General features: G+C 45.2%; 1 protein-coding gene across 4 annotated transcripts in view; it reads right to left on the bottom strand.

Moving 5' to 3' along the window:
- Positions 1 to 20,542, bottom strand: part of HASPIN (histone H3 associated protein kinase) — a 67,174-nt gene that overhangs the window by 8,148 nt on the left and 38,484 nt on the right. For 2 of the 4 annotated variants that reach the window (XM_075214339.1, XM_075214341.1), the window contains 12 exons: positions 17,847 to 18,008; positions 14,202 to 14,322; positions 10,847 to 12,205; positions 10,203 to 10,398; positions 9,066 to 9,142; positions 8,569 to 8,775; positions 7,712 to 7,797; positions 6,853 to 6,915; positions 3,246 to 3,337; positions 1,511 to 1,590; positions 1,330 to 1,418; positions 537 to 679 (listed from right to left, as the gene is read on the bottom strand). In XM_075214339.1, coding sequence (XP_075070440.1) covers positions 537 to 679; positions 1,330 to 1,418; positions 1,511 to 1,590; positions 3,246 to 3,337; positions 6,853 to 6,915; positions 7,712 to 7,797; positions 8,569 to 8,775; positions 9,066 to 9,142; positions 10,203 to 10,398; positions 10,847 to 12,205; positions 14,202 to 14,322; positions 17,847 to 18,008 — 2,675 coding nt within the window. Of the gene's footprint in view, positions 1 to 536; positions 680 to 1,329; positions 1,419 to 1,510; positions 1,591 to 1,615; positions 2,896 to 3,245; positions 3,338 to 6,852; positions 6,916 to 7,711; positions 7,798 to 8,568; positions 8,776 to 9,065; positions 9,143 to 10,202; positions 10,399 to 10,846; positions 12,206 to 14,201; positions 14,323 to 17,846; positions 18,009 to 20,542 lie in introns of those variants that run through there. The other 2 variants (XM_075214340.1, XM_075214342.1) reach the window with 2 other exon arrangements.

Below are 20,542 nucleotides of genomic sequence, written 5' to 3'. Positions count from 1 at the left end.
ATGTGAATGAGTTCTCTGTACAGCGCTGCGGAATTAGTGGCGCTATATAAATAAATGATGATGATGTCTGTCTCTACTTTGGCAGGCTTTGCTAGTCAGGGATGCCTTCCAAGAAGCAAGCGCTAGATAGAGAAAGCACCTCCTCTCAGGGCCCAGCACCAACGGATGGCTACCACCAGGAACTGCAGCCCCCTCAGCCACCCTGTGCCTACTGCGGGACCCTGAACTCACTCTTCCTGTGCAGGCATTGGCGCCTGACCCAGACTAAGACTGGTTTCATGCCCACTTCCCTGCAAGCTGCCCCTTCCGATGCGCAGCTTGGAGCCCAATGGTGCTGGAGGCACAGAGATTCTGGGTTACTTCCTGCGTGTGGTATAGAAGCCTATGTCTGGGAAACAGTGCAGCATATTATGTAACAGACTATATTACATGTTCTCTCTGGAACAGAATGAGAACGATTGTTCCATCTTATCTGAAGGTATAAGTAATAAAGTGGTCTGTGGGTGGAACATAATGAATGACACTGGAACACTCACCTTTATCAAGACGAGAGAGTGTGTAGTCTATGATTTTCACCTGTATTCCGGCACTGGGAATATTGAATGTCTCACCATGCAGAGAGGCTGACAGAGTGCAGGATATAGACTTCTCCAATAAGAGATTGCCCCAGTGTAGATCCCTGAAGGAAATTATTGTTATCTTTAATTTCTAAAGCATCAACACATCCTGTACAGGTGAACAGTGGAGAGATAATACGAAGAAACACTTGTGACAGCACAGGAATATAACAAGAGAGAAATGAAGAGAGGATCCTGTCTGATAGAGCTTGCAATCTAGCAGGGAGTAAAGGAATGGATGATTCACATATGGAAGAGGCATAAGTGTGAAGCAGTGGGCCACAAAATATTAACATACATCAATATACAATCGTCCAGTGCTTGGGAGAACCGAGTCTACTAGCAACATATTAATATAGAACAATATGATAACCGTCCAATGCTTGGGACTACTGTGTGCTAAGTGGATCAGCCACATCGCATTGTGAGATTGTCCAGTGCTGGGGAGCACTCTGTACATAATGTAGTGATGTGTAATATGCCCATGCTTCAGGTTGTAGTGTGGACCAGCCATACAGCTGTTTATTTATCTGAGCACAGAATTAAATTGCTTTAGGGAAGGAACTTTAAGGGTGTGCGGAACGTCTGATAGGACGAGGGACAGTCTACCAGAGAACAGGTGCAGAAAGTCGTCAGGTTATTAAAAAAGTATGAAACAAATTATTCTGATCCTTTCAGAAAAAAACAGATACTTAACTATACAAAGACTTACCTGTGCTCAAATCTCAACTCCTCTTCAGCCACTGCCAAGGCAGCAGTCACTTGATGTAATATACTACGAGAGATTGCCACGGATGGGAGCTGGTGAGAGAGACAATTACAGATATCACCCCTAGTTACATTTGCTCTTTTGCCATGTAACTGTAGTTACATTTGCGTTTTCTGACACTCACCTTTGAACTCATGCGCTCTAGGTCTTCCCCCCCAAACTCAAACTCTAGAATCATGAAGAGCTGCTCAGACCCAAACATAGCTGTGGGAATAAAACACATTAGACAGATAATAAACATGGATATGTCTCCCTAGTGGCCAAACCATGTAAAACTCAATTACAATACGCAGAACCAGATAGAGATACAAAATCTGTGCTTAAGGCTCACTCTACATGAAAGATCTATAGAAGTCTGAAGTCACTGGTTATCAGTATATGTGCAACATCTTATTCGGGAGCAACTCGGCTTTATTCCTTATACGGCTTCCACAAACTTATATACACATCGTAACACATATTGCATATATGCCCATTCCTGAGAGGAATTACAATTATGCATTGATATGGCAGGCAGAAGGTATTCATGGGGAAAAATGTCCTTTATATTCTGTATTACTATCCCTGTCCCTCATCTCCTATTACTCTCTCCAGTCTGAATTCATGATCCCTGTTGTCCTGTACAATCTATAGCTCTCTATGTTTAACATTCTGCTAGTGAACAATGGAGAGAGCACAGAGGACAGAGTGCCAAGCATTTCAAGATATCCCCCATGTTTCTATTCAAGACAGGGATTAACAGCTGAGAGGACAGCCAGTAGCAGAGAGGGAAGTGTGGGGGGAGTGGAGAAGAGGACAGGAGTTCCCAACTTCTATATCCCATGTTATGCCAGACAGCAGGGGATGGTCCATGATAAGACTGAGGGAACAGGTGATATCACTGCAGTACGGAGCATGGGCTTGTTCTAATGCTCCGATTGTCTGCATGGTTAGTTCTAGGTCAGTCTACTTCAAAAGTGAGTAAACACTCAGAGAGATGCCGGCTACTTGATACTGCATTGCTGTTATGCTGCCACTAACAATGCACAGCGATGGTGTTTATTGGGACTTTGCAGACGTAATGTCAGCTCGTTTCAGCCCTCCAGCAGCCGCCACTGCTGTGACGATCTCGGCAAAAATCAATGAATAAAAAAAAAAAAAAATGATTCAAAATTACCGGTCATATAAAATAGCGCCAAGCTCTGACGGGCACTTTATTAAAAAACGTTAAGGTCCAGGTAGACTACAAAGGTAAATAGGGTGAGGAACTTAACCTTTGGGGCCAAATTTAAAGTACCCAAACTAGAGTGTAGCCCAATACCCTCGTATTTCTAGTGTGCCCCTACAAGGATGGAAGATAAAAACATTAAATAAACAAATGACATTTTAAAAACTCTTACTGTAATCCTGTTGATGGTCCCTTCTCCTCTTAAAACAGATAGCTAGCATCAGTGCTATAACCTGGGCTGGATACTGCTACAGTAGGACAATGACGACACTGTGGGATCCCCAGCACCGGACATGAAATCCCTGAGGAAATGGGGCTTCAATAAATGTAAGCCTCCTTCCCTCATAGGGGCACTTCCTGACACCCCTGGATTGCTGGGTTCTAAGGTAATAGTAGAATACCAGTAACAGTTTAAGTACTGATGTGGAACTACAAGGACCACCATGCCCTGGCTCCCAGGGCCCGCAGGACCTTTCAGTTCAACAATAAATACCAAAGGGGTAAGAAAACTACAGACACTGAATTCATTAACTAGAAAAAAAACTTGACCTGACTGCTCCTTTTTATTCACATCCTAAATCCATAGAGAATCTTATTTCTTATTTCCTGAAGAATTTAAAAAACACAACAACACTACTATGTCAGTCATTACCCGGCCGCTCATTCTCCGTCCCTTTATCCTCAGCGTAAATGTCCCAGGCAGAGAGCAGCTCCGTGGGGTATGAACCCCGAACACAGTGAGCCCTATGGGTAGAAGACAATCAGTTGTAGCGGGGCAGTACTATTCCATAGGGGATAGAGATGTGTTTCCTGGATTTAATTAATATAAACTTCTCTACAATCCTGGATTTCAGTAAGAGATTATTTTACTATCATATAATGTCACAGTATATTTATCACAGCAGACAACCAAAGCAATTGTCATTTTTGGAACAATACTGCAAAATCTTTTACATTAACAAGTACAATTGCATAATGCTAAAAGAGGTGAGTAATTCAACATTGATAAATTTCCAATAAAAAATATTGCGAGAACTTCAAAACCACAAATAGCTAATTCATATGTACATATAATATCAGCTGACATAAGATGCACAGTGGGAGATTCAACTAGGAGCAAGATAAGCACAAGCCTATTACGGTCACCTCTATGGAACATGATAAATAAGTGGAGATATCAGCCTCAACATCACGTTGATGTGTCTCCGTGGACTGCTCCAGAGACATCGCTCAGAGACATCGCTTCAGAGACATCGCTTCAGAGACATTGCTCAGAGACATCGCTCAGAAGTGAATCTCCCCAGAGACTTAAAAATAACATTTTATGGATGTTTAATATTTTGTGGTCATTCTGAGAGTAAAAATATGATGTAATTTGTATAAATAACTGAAATATAGAACATTTTCTTCAGAGACTTATGATATCAGAGGGACAAACTTAACCCTATCTATCACCACGGCCTCTATCCAGAGAGTGACAAAGAAAAGCATATATTTCACAAATGTTCATAATGGGTCTAATTCATTAAGGCAAAAAAATGAGTAAGTTTTCTCCTGGATAAAACCATGTAACAATGTAACGGGTGCAAATTAGTTTATTATTTTGCACATAAGTTATCAGCTCTTTTTTAATGTAGCACAGAAATACTTGATAGCTTTATTTGTACACTGAAATTTAAAGGTGATCTAGGACATGTCCTACCCCAACTATAAATCTGCCATCACATTTTAAATTTGAATCCCCCTTCAGTGCAATATGGTTTTGCCAATGGGCAAAGTTACTAATTTGTTTGCTTTACATTCCTTAAAGAATCAGGCCCAATATGTTTCCATATCTCACCCCACCACAGATTACACCTAGGGGTGGTCCTGACAAGAATAATTACCCCACTGCTATCTAACATTGCCCCTATGAACAACAGGAAAAGAGAAGAGGAGAGCGCCGGGGGATATAACAACAGGAAAGGGAAGAGGAGAGTGTGGGGGATATAAGAACAGGAAAAGGGAAGAGGAAAGAGTGGGGGATATAACAACAGGAAAGGGGAAGAGGAGAGAGTGGGGGATATAACAACAGGAAAGGGGAAGAGGAGAGAGTGGGGGATATAACAACAGGAAAGGGGGAAGAGGAGAGCACGGAGGATATAACAACAGGAAAGGGGGAAGAGGAGAGCACGGAGGATATAACAACAGGAAGGGGGAAGAGGAGAGCACAGAGGATATAACAACAGGAAAGGGGAAGAGGAGAGCACGGAGGATATAAGAACAGGAAAAGGGAAGAGGAGAGTGTGGGGGATATAAGAACAGGAAAAGGGAAGAGGAGAGAGTGGGGGATATAACAACAGGAAAGGGGAAGAGGAGAGCACAGAGGATATAACAACAGGAAAGGGGAAGAGGAGAGCACGGAGGATATAACAACAGGAAAGGGGAAGAGGAGAGCACAGAGGATATAACAACAGGAAAGGGGAAGAGGAGAGCACGGAGGATATAAGAACAGGAAAAGTGAAGAGGAAAGAGTGGGGGATATAACAACAGGAAAGGGGAAGAGGAGAGAGTGGGGGATATAACAACAGGAAAGGGGGAAGAGGAGAGCACGGAGGATATAACAACAGGAAAGGGGAAGAGGAGAGCACGGAGGATATAACAACAGGAAAGGGGAAGAGGAGAGAGTGGGGGATATAACAACAGGAAAAGGGAAGAGGAGAGAGTGGGGGATATAACAACAGGAAAGGGGAAGAGGAGAGAGTGGGGGATTTAACAACAGGAAAGGGGGAAGAGGAGAGCACGGAGGATATAACAACAGGAAAGGGGAAGAGGAGAGCACGGAGGATATAACAACAGGAAAGGGGGAAGAGGAGAGCACGGAGGATATAACAACAGGAAAGGGGAAGAGGAGAGCACGGAGGATATAACAACAGGAAAGGGGAAGAGGAGAGCACGGAGGATATAACAACAGGAAAGGGGGAAGAGGAGAGCACGGAGGATATAACAACAGGAAAGGGGAAGAGGAGAGCACGGAGGATATAACAACAGGAAAGGGGGAAGAGGAGAGCACGGAGGATATAACAACAGGAAAGGGGAAGAGGAGAGAGTGGGGGATTTAACAACAGGAAAGGGGGAAGAGGAGAGCACGGAGGATATAACAACAGGAAAGGGGAAGAGGAGAGCACGGAGGATATAACAACAGGAAAGGGGAAGAGGAGAGAGTGGGGGATTTAACAACAGGAAAGGGGGAAGAGGAGAGCACGGAGGATATAACAACAGGAAAGGGGAAGAGGAGAGCACGGAGGATATAACAACAGGAAAGGGGGAAGAGGAGAGCACGGAGGATATAACAACAGGAAAGGGGAAGAGGAGAGAGTGGGGGATTTAACAACAGGAAAGGGGGAAGAGGAGAGCACGGAGGATATAACAACAGGAAAGGGGAAGAGGAGAGCACGGAGGATATAACAACAGGAAAGGGGGAAGAGGAGAGCACGGAGGATATAACAACAGGAAAGGGGAAGAGGAGAGCACGGAGGATATAACAACAGGAAAGGGGGAAGAGGAGAGCACGGAGGATATAACAACAGGAAAGGGGAAGAGGAGAGCACGGAGGATATAACAACAGGAAAGGGGAAGAGGAGAGCACGGAGGATATAACAACAGGAAAGGGGAAGAGGAGAGCACGGAGGATATAACAACAGGAAAGGGGAAGAGGAGAGCACGGAGGATATAACAACAGGAAAGGGGAAGAGGAGAGCACGGAGGATATAATAACAGGACGGGGGAAGAGGAGAGTGTGAGGGATATAAGAACAGGACGGGGAAGAGGAGAGTGTGGGGGATATAAGAACAGGACGGGGAAGCGGAGAGTGTGGGGGATATAAGAACAGGAAAAGGGAAGAGGAGAGAGTGGGGGATATAACAACAGGAAGGGGGAAGAGGAGAGCGTGGGGGATATAGCAACAGGAAAGGGGAAGAGAAGAGCACGGAGGATATAACAACGGGAAAAGGGAAGAATAGAGTGTGGAGGATATAATAACAGCAAAACGGAAACGGAGAGTGCTGTGGATATAATAGCGGGATAAAGGGAAGAGTAAGAGGAGAGTGTGTATAAAAGAGTAGTGAGAGTTCAAGGGGGTTGAAGAAAGTGAACAGAAAGGCAGTAAACAAAATGGAGGTGAGGCCAGTAAAATGGAGATAACAACACGGCACTATGGAATTGAGGGTTGGTATAAGATATAGAAGATAGAGTGAGCGAAAGGAACATGTATCACTCACGAGTGCAGTTTGATGAAGCCACTGGTCCTGTTTTCAGCACCTCCACCCAACAAGCTGAGTTCCCTGAAAATAGGAAAATAAGGGATATGAATATACTGTGACACTCAGATCTGGAAAAATCTCACCAAAAATTAGGATGCAGGGCCACATGGCAGGAGCTAGCACAACCATAAGGGCAGGAGCTAGCACAACCATAAGGGCAGGAGCTAGCACAATCATAAGGGCAGGAGCTAGCACAATCATAAGGGCAGGAGCAAAAACCTTGGGGTGTGGCTATGCCCATTAACAGACGTGTATATAGCGCCATTGTACAGCATGTTAACAGCAGATCATGCTAACAATGAACAGAAGGTTATCTAGTAGGTTTAAAAGCCCAAATGATCAGTATATTATACCAGCCAGCATACTATCATACAAACCGTGTGCCCCACAACATCATACTAGCCTGTGTCTCCCAACAAATAATACCAACCTCTACCGTCCCAGCATACCTGTATAATAGCCCCACGCACTCCGATATAGCAGTGACCCTCCTGACCCCACACACCCTGCGTGATCACGTGCTCGGTGTACTATGGCTGTGATTATATGCGTTCTGCAATGAGGGGAAGGTCGGTGACAGGGGGACGTGTTTCAGGCTCCCAACTCTACGGCAAAAGGGGTTATCCAAGTGACACATTTCTGTGGTGTAAACAAGAATGTGAGCACATTTAAGGAAGGACAGCATTATAAATTATGGAGCAATTATAGATAATCGTAGCTCAGAACAGAGTCATCCATCTGCCATTGACCCAAACCTCATCTCCTCCGTATAGATACCATGTGTACTATGAGTCCTCTTAGAGCATCACTTACTCACTTTGAGATTATGATTTCTGGGAGAATTTCTGCAAAACTTTTTTGATGTTCTCCATTAATCTTCTGAGATCCTTCTATCGGGATCACCTATGACAATAAATGTAGAGAGGGACAAGTGAGAAGATAAAATGACTTCATGGTGAGCAGAAGACTATGTGGCCTCAGGGAGTTCATCAATGACATGAATTAAAGTACGTGCAACAACTCAGCCAAGCAGATACAGAGGGGCAACTATAAATCTTGAAAGTGTTAATCAATAGCATCTAAAAAGATGAGAGTTCTAAAAGAAAAGGGCATCTAAATGAGCTTTAATGTTAGATGCCCCATATTCTAGCTCATCTCTCACACCTCTGGGTATATAACAGCTGCAGAATGATCTTCATGTCTTACAGATGTGTATTATACAAACTCAATGCTTCAGCACCTATACTACTGTACTAATAGCCAACAAAGTAGTGGGTCCAGGGGGTAACCCCTCCCTGCTACAATCAAAGCGGAAGGGCAGCATCCTCTGCCAACAGGGACAAGAAAACAGTGTGCGACAGACAGAGAAAAGGGGGTGGGGCATAACCCCCCGCCCTTCCCAAAGAAAAAAATCTAGGTTCGCCCCTGAGTCAATGTTCAAATTAGCTACATATCCTGTTTCAAAATTGTCATTAGGGAGAGCAAGAGCAGAGCATCCAGAGTGGGAATATTCTAATGAGCTCATTATCAATAGCAGAGATGTCAGATATGAATATATCAGTCATCTGTTTGGGATATTTACATCAACATTCATTATCTGGGGAGAGCACAACGCCTATTACATGCACCAGACACTTTATAAGTAAGAGAGATAGGCCAGAAATAGTCACTAACCTTTAAAGCCACGTGCTGCTCTCCCCGAAGGGCCCGGAACACCTCACCATACACTCCTTCTCCCACCTTCTGACATCGTCTCAGCTGATCCTGGCTGAGGCACTGATAGAAAGCAATGGGATTGTCCTGCTGACACTCTACCAATACTTTCTCTCCATCAGTCAGCTCATCAGAGCATAGAGACGACTGGAAGGGAGACAGCAAGAGCTGAGGGAATGGAGAGAAGGATAAGGTGTCAGCCCAGCTTTACCATAGATCACACAATGAGTATCACAACTGGCCATATCGTTGCCCTAATGATAGAATTGTTTCACTGATAGCTGTGGCTAGGCCACTCACCTTATCTCCATTATGGTTCTAAAAGGTCTGTGTTATGAACGATATGATGCTTCAAATGTCATTTTTCATGAAGGGGTTTAACTCAGTGTCTGCTATTTAAAATGAACCCTAGGGTTACCTAATAAGAGATGTGTGAATACACGACAAAGCCACGTTACCAATGAGGAGTTGCGGGAGGTCAAAGAGATTTTTCCATTTCTTCTGTCTGCCCGATAATCGGAGGGCCCGGCTTCAACTGAGGGGGGAGGGAAAAGACGGAGACCATGAGATAAAGAGGGAGGTGGGAGAAATAGATATCAGAAGAGATTCAAAGAACAAGAGCTGTCACATATTATCCGTGTAAGGTGGTGGAAGCAATCACTAATGATACTCGTGTCCAATGGGGAAATTGTTATTTTCCACCGTAACCCCATGTACACTTCTACTCCGCTATAGCCATGCCGAGTACTCCCTTCTACTCCGCTATAGCCATGCCGAGTACTCCCTTCTACTCCGCTATAGCCATGCTGGGCACTCCCTTCTACTCTGCTATAGCCATGCTGGGCACTCCCCTTCTACTCCGCTATAGCCATGCCGAGTACTCCCTTCTACTCCACTATAGCCATGGCGAGTACACCCTTCTACTCCACTACAGCCATGGCGAGTACACCCTTCTACTCCGCTATAGCCATGGCGAGTACTCCCTTCTACTCCGCTATAGCCATGCTGGGCACTCCCCTTCTACTCCGCTATAGCCATGCTGGGCACTCCCTTCTACTCTGCTATAGCCATGCTGGGCACTCCCCTTCTACTCCGCTATAGCCACGCCGAGTACTCCCTTCTACTCCGCTATAGCCATGCTGGGCACTCCCCTTCTACTCCGCTATAGCCATGCCGAGTACTCCCTTCTACTCCGCTATAGCCATGCTGAGCACTCCCTTCTACTCCGTTATAACCATGCTGGGCACTCCCCTTCTACTCCGCTATAGCCATGCTGAGCACTCCCTTCTACTCCGCTATAGCCATGCTGGGCACTCCCTTCTACTCTGCTATAGCCATAGTGGGCACTCCCTTCTATTCTGCTATAGCCATGCTGGGCACTCCCCTTCTACTCCGCTATAGCCATGCTGAGCACTCCCCTTCTACTCCGCTATAACTAAGTCAAGCGCTCCCCTCTACTCCGCTATAGCCATGCTGAACACCCCTTCTACTTCGCTTTAGCCTGTTGTCCTATAGAGATAAAATATTTTAGATTTTTCACATGGTTTTCCCTGACTGCAAAGTTATATTAATGTCTGTCTCCTGGTGGGACTGACCTTTCTTTTTGCGGTGAAGGGACAAAGCAGCTCGAAGTCGTGCCCAGCGTTGATGTTCCTTCTGAGGGTTTCGAGTGGTCAGCGATTCTGTGGACAGATTCAGATTCTTGACAGGCGTAGAGTTCATGAACGATGATGTCAATAGAGAGGAGGAGAATAAAAGAGAAGAGGAGAGTGCTCCGCAAACAGATCCATCCTATTGATGAGAGAAGAGATACCTGTAAAGATGGAGCCAACTACATGTCCCGAAACTTTCCACCACTTTCCTGTTTCTCCTTAGTGTGTAACAAGTAACAGTCCTCAAACTCATCCTAATGGTCCCTCTATGTATTCTCGTAGATTACTCATTTACTTTCCATCTCTTCCCTGTATCTCCTCAGTATGTGTCTAGTAAGATCCTCAAATCCGTCCTAGCCTTCTCTCTACATACTTATTATTCTCCGAGATTACTCATTATCTTTCTATCTCTTTCTTGTACCTCCTCATTGTGTGTTAAACTCCTCAAACTCATCCAAGCCTTCTCTCTATGTGCTCATTATTCTCGCAAATCACTCATTTACATCCCTTTAAGCTGAAACCTGCCATTCTTTTCAATGACCAATTGTGCTTACATGTTATTCCCAATCCTTGCCAGGCCACCTTACCTCCTTAAACCTCAGCAGTGATAAGTCATTTCCATCCTGAAAAGAGAGTTGCTGCTGTGTTTTGGTTGGGATTTTTTTGCGGGTACCCCACCTCTGGGCACTAAATCCACTGATGCAAACTTTCCTTCCAGTGCCTGTAGCTTCCTGTGGAGCAAAGGAGTTCTGCATTTTGCTCTTCACTATAGAGGCCGGTATAAGTGGAGTCCCAGTTTTTGTATGGAAAGCTGGAGAATGAAATCTTACACCAGAGCCATCGTTAGTGGACACGGGGTCTATGCCATCAACATCCCTGGTCTTGCTTTTATTCTTGAGGTAACACTTTGAAAGTGAAGTAGGTTGGAGACATACAACAGGTTGCATCTTGCCAAGACAACCATCTTTCATCGGTAGAACTATGCTGCCCACGTTATGTATATGAGATGGCTCTATGGCTGAGTGATCATCACTTTCTTTTTGATAAACGTCTTTCTTGTTATTTGCCAAGTTTTTACTTGTTGTTCTGTTCTTCTTTTGAAAATACTCAGTCACAACTTTCGAATTTAGCCTAACAACTGGCTGAAATTTTTTTCGGTTGAAATACTTCCACTTATCTACATGCCAGGCAGAAGGACTCTCCATCAGAATCTGTAATTTACCAATGACCGAGGTTTTATTGTGCTGCTGCCGACTCTTAATCTTCTGATTTACCTGGAATGCTGGAGACTTCTCCTTTTTCTCTTGTGTCTCGTCTTCACTAGAAAAGAGTTCGGAGCTGAACACACACTGACCATCATCATCTTTTTGATAAACAGATTTTAATTTCTCTTCATCAATGCAGAAAACAGAATGGGAGTCAGAAGATGAGACCAAGATGGGAGGCAAAAGACGTAAAGGAGATTTTGAGGTTCCATGTGTCATTTTAATCCTTACACATTTCACCCCAGATCTTGATTCATTACCAATCACTTTTTTATGAACTGACTGCACACTGGACTCTAATGTATGTTTTTGATTTATATTGCTGGAAGTTTGTGTTACACTACTCTTATCAGAAATGATATCTACACTTTGCAGCTGTGTTATTTGGCCAGTGACATCTACCTCACAAGGAAAATCTGTCTGACAGCATTTTACTACACTTTCCTCCAGTGGTTCACACAGAGCAAGCTGCCTTACAAAAGAGTTCTCTGTTCTTGGCATTGCTGTCAGTAGCACGGAAGGTGTGCTCGAGAGAAGAGGAGATTTTGGAATAGGACTGTGAAAAGTGTCCACTGAGGAGTTCAGAATATTAGTGACATCTGTACACAATCTCTTCTTCTTTCTCAGTGTTACATCATATGTTTCAAAGTCACATAAAGAGTCAGATGACATAATCGGGAGCTGCAAAACACAGTGGGAAAAAAAACCAATATCAAAACTTGAACAACCAAGACAAAGAACTCAGTCAGGAGCATATCTTCTCCTCAACCCTCCCCAGGGAGGCGCACACCGTCCTCAACCTCAACCCTCCCCAGCCAGGCGCACACCGTCCTCAACCCTCCCCAGCCAGGCGCACACCGTCCTCAACCCTCCCCAGCCAGGCGCACACCGTTCTCAACCCTCCCCAGCCAGGCACACACCGTTCTCAACCCTCCCCAGCCAGGCGCACACCGTCCTCAACCCTCCCCAGCCAGGCGCACACCGTCCTCAACCCTCCCCAGCCAGGCGCACATCATCCTCAACCCTCCCCAGCCAGGCGCTTATCGCCTCCTCAATCCTCCCCAGCCAGCCAGACACGGTCCTCAACCCTCCCCAGCCAGGCGCTTATCGCCTCCTCAATCCTCCCCAGCCAGCCAGACACGGTCTTCAACCCTCCCCAGCCAGGCGCTTATCGCCTCCTCAATCCTCCCCAGCCAGCCGCACACCGTCCTCAACCCTCCCCAGCCAGGCGCACACCGTCCTCAACCCTCCCCAGCCAGGCGCACACCGTCCTCAACCCTCCCCAGCCAGGCGCACACCGTCCTCAACCCTCCCCAGCCAGGCGCACATCGTCCTCAACCCTCCCCAGCCAGGCGCACATCATCCTCAACCCTCCCCAGCCAGGCGCTTATCGCCTCCTCAATCCTCCCCAGCCAGCCAGACACGGTCTTCAACCCTCCCCAGCCAGGCGCTTATCGCCTCCTCAATCCTCCCCAGCCAGCCGCACACCGTCCTCAACCCTCCCCAGCCAGGCGCACACCGTCCTCAACCCTCCCCAGCCAGGCGCTTATCGCCTCCTCAATCCTCCCCAGCCAGGCGCACACCGTTCTCAACCCTCCCCAGCCAGGCGCACACCGTCCTCAACCCTCCCCACGGAGGCGCACACCATCCTCAACCCTCCCCAGCCAGCCGCACACCGTCCTCAACCCTCCCCAGCCAGGCGCACATCGTCCTCAACCCTCCCCAGCCACGCGCACACCGTTCTCAACCCTCCCCAGCCAGGCGCACACCATCCTCAACCCTCCCCAGCCAGGCGCACATCGTCCTCAACCCTCCCCAGCCACGCGCACACCGTTCTCAACCCTCCCCAGCCAGGCGCACACCATCCTCAACCCTCCCCAGCCAGGCGCACATCGTCCTCAACCCTCCCCAGCCAGGCGCACATCGTCCTCAACCCTCCCCAGCCAGGCGCACATCATCCTCAACCCTCCCCAGCCAGGCGCACACCGTCCTCAACCCTCCCCAGCCAGCCGCACACCGTCCTCAACCCTCCCCAGCCAGGCGCACATCGTCCTCAACCCTCCCCAGCCAGGCGCACACCATCCTCAACCCTCCCCAAACAGGCGCACACCGTTCTCAACCCTCCCCAGCCAGGCGCACACCGTCCTCAACCCTCCCCAGGGAGGCGCACACTGTCCTCAACCCTCCCCAGCCAGGAGCTTATCGCCTCCTCAGCCCTCCCCAGCCAGTGGCGCAGGCCTCATGTCCACTGGCATCAATAGTGTTTGATATCCGTACTCAATAATGTTTTGCACACATTTTAGAATTTTTATTTTATTTTCCATAAGAAGGCAGCAACAAAGAATAATGATAAATTACATGTGGTTATCAACTGAGGGATAAGAAAGTTGGGTGTGAGCCCCTGTAGCCAATGGCGTAATGTCTTACTAATTAAAAAGACACTACTAGGAACAGGTAAAAGAACACCTGGTACACTAATTCACTTTTTATCTGTCTCTTTCAGTGTGTCAATACCAGGGTTTAACTCGCCCACTTTCCACTCATCCTACAGTTTCACTTCATCATGTGTCATCATCATGCAAATATACAACTCAGAAGGGATTAAATGAAACAAAGAAAGAACTAATAATATTGGTCAGGTCTTTCTTCCTATAGAACACAAGATTTCCATCCTTACCGCCTCACTTTTAGACTTCTCAATCTGGGGCTTCATAGTCTGAGCAGGACCCGGAGCTTTACGTCGAATAGTCACAAACCTTCTAAAAGGTGTCGAGAAGATGAATGGAGGATTTTGGTTTCTGCAGAAAGCAAGAAGATATTCAGAACAGACTACACATAAAAAGAAAATGTGTCCTTACAAAACAGATGTCAAGTGTATGTATATGTATGTGTGTATGTAAGTGCTTATATGAATGTATGTGTATATATGTATGCATGTATATATGTATGTGGATACATGTATGTATGTCAGGACCAAGGCCCAGATAAAGTAATAAACTGATAAATGTACATGATTTCCACTAAAAAAAAAAAGTGTTTTAAAAAAAAGTTTGGTCAGTCAACCCAGAGGAAAGGTAACTAGGTTAAGCTCAGACATTTATTGGGGAAACTCGCTAATATATGCAGATCACAGCCACGCATTCCCTGGCATCATTCATGTCCTTTCCTACTTAGAGTAGACTGTCTGATTAAAGTATTGTACACTAGGTGTAAATTAGGGTGTCACACGGCGCCTATTCGGGTTCCATAAACAAAGACTAAGACACTCACCTGTGCCTCATTAGCAGCACTCAAACCCTTAGTCTTGATCTGCACATGTGCAGACTGAGTACCTGTCTGTTGCTGGCAAGATTCCTATTGGTTCTTGCTCTAAACTTGAAAAGGCACCTCCTCCCATTCCTCTGGGCCTGTTGATCAAGTTACCTGTCTGATTAGGTTCCTACCTATTCTGTGTTCTCTCACCTGGGTCGTCAGTGCCTCTGCTGTGTAGCTGTTCAAGGGCTATACTGCTCAAGCTGCACCTGTCTCTGCTGTGTTGCTGTTCAAGGGCTGGAGTGCTTAAGCTACACTTATCTTCGTTGTGCTGCTACTACACGGACCGTGCTGCTCAAGTTACATCTAACTCTACTGTGTTACCCCTCCACGGACTGCACCACTCAAGATAATCTACTCCACATTTGTCTCGGTGGCTCAGTGGTTACAGGTTGTATCATCAAAGCTGCTGGTTACTTGGCTAGTGTATGTAGTGTAGTAGGGAATTTAGACTGTAAGCTCCACTGGGGCAGGGACTGATGTGAACTAAAAGCAATGTGTATTATGCTAGTGCAATATATTGAAGGGTGAATAATATACAAAGGCAACTTCAAAATAACACCTCTATTGTACTGTATTATTGTCAGACTTTTCCTTTTGTTTGACAGCTCCACTTCTGTATGCTCACTAACCAGTGCCTGCTAGTATTTGGTAAGCTTTTATATTTGCACAATCCCACCCTTTTACTTCCCTGGATGAAATAATCAGTATCTGTTTATAACTGTATGTATGGACACCATGTTGTAAATCAGTGTTTCCTCAGGACGCCTAACAGTGCAGGCTTTCCAGGTGACAAGGGAAATAATTATACGACCTGTGGATCTGTTACAATGTGTCAGTCAGTAATGATCACACGTGTGCTAAAGCAATGGGATATGTGAAACATGCACTGTTAGTGCCTGAGCACCAGGTTTAAGAAACACTGGTCTAAATCATCAGCTATTTATATAGCACCACTAAATCCACAGCTCTGTACAGAGAACTCACTCACATCAGTCCCTGCCCCATTGGAGCTTACAGTCTAAATACCCTAACATATACACACACACACACACACACAGACACAGAGAGAGAGAGAGATACTAGGGTCAATTTTGATAGAAGGCAATTAACCTACCAGTATGTTTTTAAAGTGTGGGAGGAAACCAGAGCACCCGGAGGAAACACATGCAAACACATGGAGACTATGCAAACTCCACACAGATAAGGCCATGGACAGGAATCGAACTCATGACCTCAGTATTGTGAGGCAGAAGTGCTAACCACTAAGCCACTGTGACAGGTGCTACCTTTTTTCTAGTTTAAGTTATTGTAGCCAAAAGCAGGGTCTGGTCGCGGTGTAACAATGATTTAAATAATTTGTACAAGGACTGAAACCTGTCATTGTGCAGACTAGTCCCTACCAGGAGAAGGTCAGGACATGCAGCACTGAGAGAAACTGGGACATTTAATATACTATGTTTTCATTTAGTGCTCTTATGGTTGCACATTTTAACCAACAGCAAAAGACATTATTTAAATAGAATATGGCCTATTATCCTCGTGATGTTGATATTTACACTAACAAACCAAGTTATGTTTCCACACGGTTACCAATAGAATACAGAAAACACATCACAAACTTTTATTGGCTGTAAATATGAGGGAAAGAGACGGGGTAAAAGGTATCGCAGCCAATGTTGGCCTGTCTTTAGACAGAATTGTACTTCTGTGTCAGATATATCCCTTTCATCAGGACACGGTCACACCTGGGAACAGAAGCTGAAGGCCATGCCTCTTACAGATAATTACCATTATTTATTCATTCTCTTCCGTTAGTTTTTGCACTGTTTGGGGCAAATGACAAGTTAAGTGATGAACGGGTTTTTGAAACCCCATTTTGGTTCAGCTGATTGTTCATGTAATGATGTTCAGTCAACTATTTCAAGTAACACAGACAATTGAATATGCCCCAAAGTCAAAGCAAGCTCAATGTTGATTAGATTTTGCTCATTGGATGGATGTGTACAGTGATACAAATATTATCTAAACATGGTGATAAATGCTAATAGTGACAGGAACCTTTTAGACCCTAATTCTCCTCAGCCCTTAGGAAGATGCTCAGATGTTAAGACCATTACTTTAAAAACATGAAGCCAGTGTAACCCTGTGAAATGTGACTGTTTTCTGTCCCCTATAACAGCTACTCTAGACTTGACTCCTCTTCATTACAAACAGGCTGTCTGCTCAGCTTATTAACTACAGTGTCCTCGTTTGCGTGTGGTCTAATCATACCATAATAAAGCTGGCCCCGGCAGACCCCCTTCTCCAACATGGTGGATCAATGACTTCTTTATAGCTTTCCCAGAAGGTCTTTCAGCAGCTGGAGATAAAGCCAATTCCTAGGTCTACCCAAAAGGAAGTCATTCGAGGTTCTTTGATCTCTGGCCATGCTGAGAGAACGTTGAAGTGGACAAAAGGCTATTTATACATCAACTCCAATAAACACAGCACCATGTTTTCGAGGCAACTGTTGCAATCTAAAAGGGAGCGCCAATCTCAGCATCTGACAACAAACCACTCTGAAATATTGTATTAATTCCACACATTATTACACACTGCACTCTGTTTCTGGACTCCTTCCTAATGAGCTCAACAATCAAATGATTTTAGAAGAATGTTCCCAGTCAAGTCCCAATAAAGGTCCAAAGCACCACTTTATTCATTGTGTGATGGAACCTTGGCTGCATGCGACTTGGTGCAGGGTTATTTTTAAGACTCTTCTGAATTCAAAATTAGCCTTTACACAGAATACATCCTATTATCTCTCATTACTAACCTACCTGGCACATTAAAGAAATGCCATTACTGAGTAACTGGGTCTTACATTTATATTTATACAAATTAGAAACTATGGGAGTTACAATTTGCATTATGAAAACTAAACTGCTGTTTTGTCGGACAGATGATATGCTGTAACAATGGTACCAGTACAGCAGTAATCAGGGCTAGTACCAGTCACCATCCTCACCTCTCAGAACGGGCATCATTTTCCTCACTATCAGAATTGGACATGGAGACAGATTTCCGTTTGTTTTTCTTTGGATGAAGACATTTCTTGTTCTTGTTGGACAATGTGCGCCTTTCTGAAGGAGACTTTAAACTCTCTTTTTTACAGGCCACGCGTCCATTTCTAGAAAACAAAGAGGATGCCAAATAGTACAAGTATATACACGATGACAATGTCCTTTCCCACTTTGCCCCATACAACAATGGCTTAGCCCCAGTAGTTCAATAAGTACACCCATGTCCAGTCAATGGCTGGCATGTAGATCTACAACACCTTGCAGAAGTTCTTCAATAGTGGAGGTAAAAACAGTAATCAGCGCTGCTCAAAGTTGCAAAGAACGTGTCGTTTTGAATCCAACTTTTCTGTTGCACTCTGCACTTTTCGAACAAGATCTGGCTGCATCCACTTCCACAGATTTCAGTGATACTTTGGCTGTGAAATTTTGCACTATTTTTGGCTAAGTGAAAAGTTCCACTTATCAACATTTCCTGCTTAAACACTCCCAACATGTAACGAAAGCAACTCTCGTGTCTACCCAAAAGGAAGTTATTTGAGGTTATTTGATCTCTGGCCATGCTGAGAGAATGAGGTGGACAAAATGAGGATTTTTGTACTTACTGTAAAATTAATTTCTCTGAATCCTATTTAGGGACACTGCAAACCTTGGGGTATAGAGGGTGTTGTGTTGGGAGTAAGGCACGTAAAAAACTACAAACTACCAATTTCCCCTAATATATAACGCATTAAATATTAAGCGTAGGAAAAAAGAGGTGGGACTGCAGTGTCCCCAAACGGATGCAGAGAAATTAATTTTACGTAAGTACAAAAATCCTTTTTTTCCTTTATCCTATTTCAGGAACACTGCTAACCATGGGGACATTCCAAAGCTGCCTCTAATGGAAGGTACCCTCAAACAGCGCTGTGTGCAGAACTTATCTTCCAAAAACTGGCAGCCCTGGAAGCAGGGATATTGTACCCTTAGAATTTGGCGGGATATAAGTGGAGGACCAAGCTCGTTACCAAACACAATAAGTTAACCCAGGCTCCATGCCGTGCAAGGTAGGAGTTGGTCACCGATTAAGTAGAGGGGGCTGCAGGGCAAACCAGAACCCAAGATTTATCTGAGGAAATAACCTAGCAGATGTAGCTTTGAGATATCTGGCCATTGCCCCATCTGTTGCTGCCCATCCTCCCTGTGTATGAGATACGAACAAGCAGCCCCGTCTAAGGATGGCAATCAGCCCACCTACAACCTCAAGCTCTAACCTCATCCAGCAGGTTGGTTCTGTCACACCTGGATGCTAAATCCATACCCAGAGCAGAGAAAACTATATGTTGGGTCAGATAAATACTTACACCACCTAGGCTGGAATGAAGGGCAAGCGCAAAACTGCCTTCTCACAGAGAAAGATAAGATAAGAAAAATCCGCAAGACAGAGCCACCTTCCAGGATAGGAATATAAGATTCCCAGTATCTAGAGGCAAGAATGACAAAACACGTAGTGCAGAAAAGACCAAGATTCGTTACCACATACCACCTGCTGAACCTAGGGCGGTTGAATTTGAAGAAAACTCCCTAAAGAAAAGACAGGACCTCCGGAAGAGAAGCCAAACTTCTATGAAAAGGATGGAAAAGTCAAAACCAAGATCACTGTCCAAGGCATCCCGTAAAAAGGATAAAAGACAAAATAGAAAACACCCTCACAAACCAGACCCTTTAGTATATCACACACAGTGGTAATCCATAGAGGAGGCCACTATACTGGCCCTGAACATGGATAGGGTCCATCCCCAGAAAATTCAGCTGAGACGGCTGGAGAAGAACATCCAACCCTGCTCAAAATCTGAGCTGTCTCCTACACCCCCAAGAGTAACCGGTCCCTCCTAGTGGAGACCGTACAGGGCACAGACACAGAATTAGGACGACAATGAGGGGTGCTCCTAGATCTTCCTCTGGAGGTCCAAAAGTAGAACAAGCCAACAGCTTTGCTACGAAGCAAAGACCTATCGCAAACTGAGAATGGAGGCCAGTAAAAGAGACGACCAGTGACAAACAAAGAGAAAACCCCAAGGGGAAAATACAGACACATAAACCTGCTGGGCTGGGACTAGACTGGACTCGGCCATGCGACACCAGCCTTTTCTCTGTCAAGCACTATAAGTTAGGAACAGATTTCCTCTTATATAAAACAAGGACGAACAGGCATGGGTTGACCACTAACCTATCAGTCTTGAGTAGGTAACCTCACTTTTTGAAGATCAATGGTGCCGAGCTCAGACAGAGGATTGTTACTCTGAACCAGTAATGGGTAATCTTGGTGAGGGCTTGTCAAACACTATCGCCAGCTCTCTAACAGCCTGACTACCACAGGAGTCATCCTCCCTCCCAGTCAGATCTCCATTACAGAGTCCCAAGAATCTGATGATACAGATTCAGTTTTTCCAAGAAAACACCTGGGCGGATCATCGGCACTTCCAAGACTTGTTGAGGGACTGGGTCTCCCAAGCCTACATTTGAGGAAGACCATTTAGTCAACCCTTGTACTTGGATCTTTGGAACATGAATCTAAGGGGACTCCTGGAATACTTTAAAGAGTCCAAATACCAGAGAGGCAGACCAACCTGAGATGAGAGGTCTACTGCTGGAGACTATAGGA

This window comes from Mixophyes fleayi, chromosome 5, assembly GCF_038048845.1.
Source record: "Mixophyes fleayi isolate aMixFle1 chromosome 5, aMixFle1.hap1, whole genome shotgun sequence".
In the NCBI taxonomy this organism is placed as follows: Eukaryota; Metazoa; Chordata; class Amphibia; order Anura; family Limnodynastidae; genus Mixophyes; species Mixophyes fleayi.
Note: the sequence above shows the minus strand (reverse complement) of the source record. Positions and strands in the feature narration are given on the sequence as shown.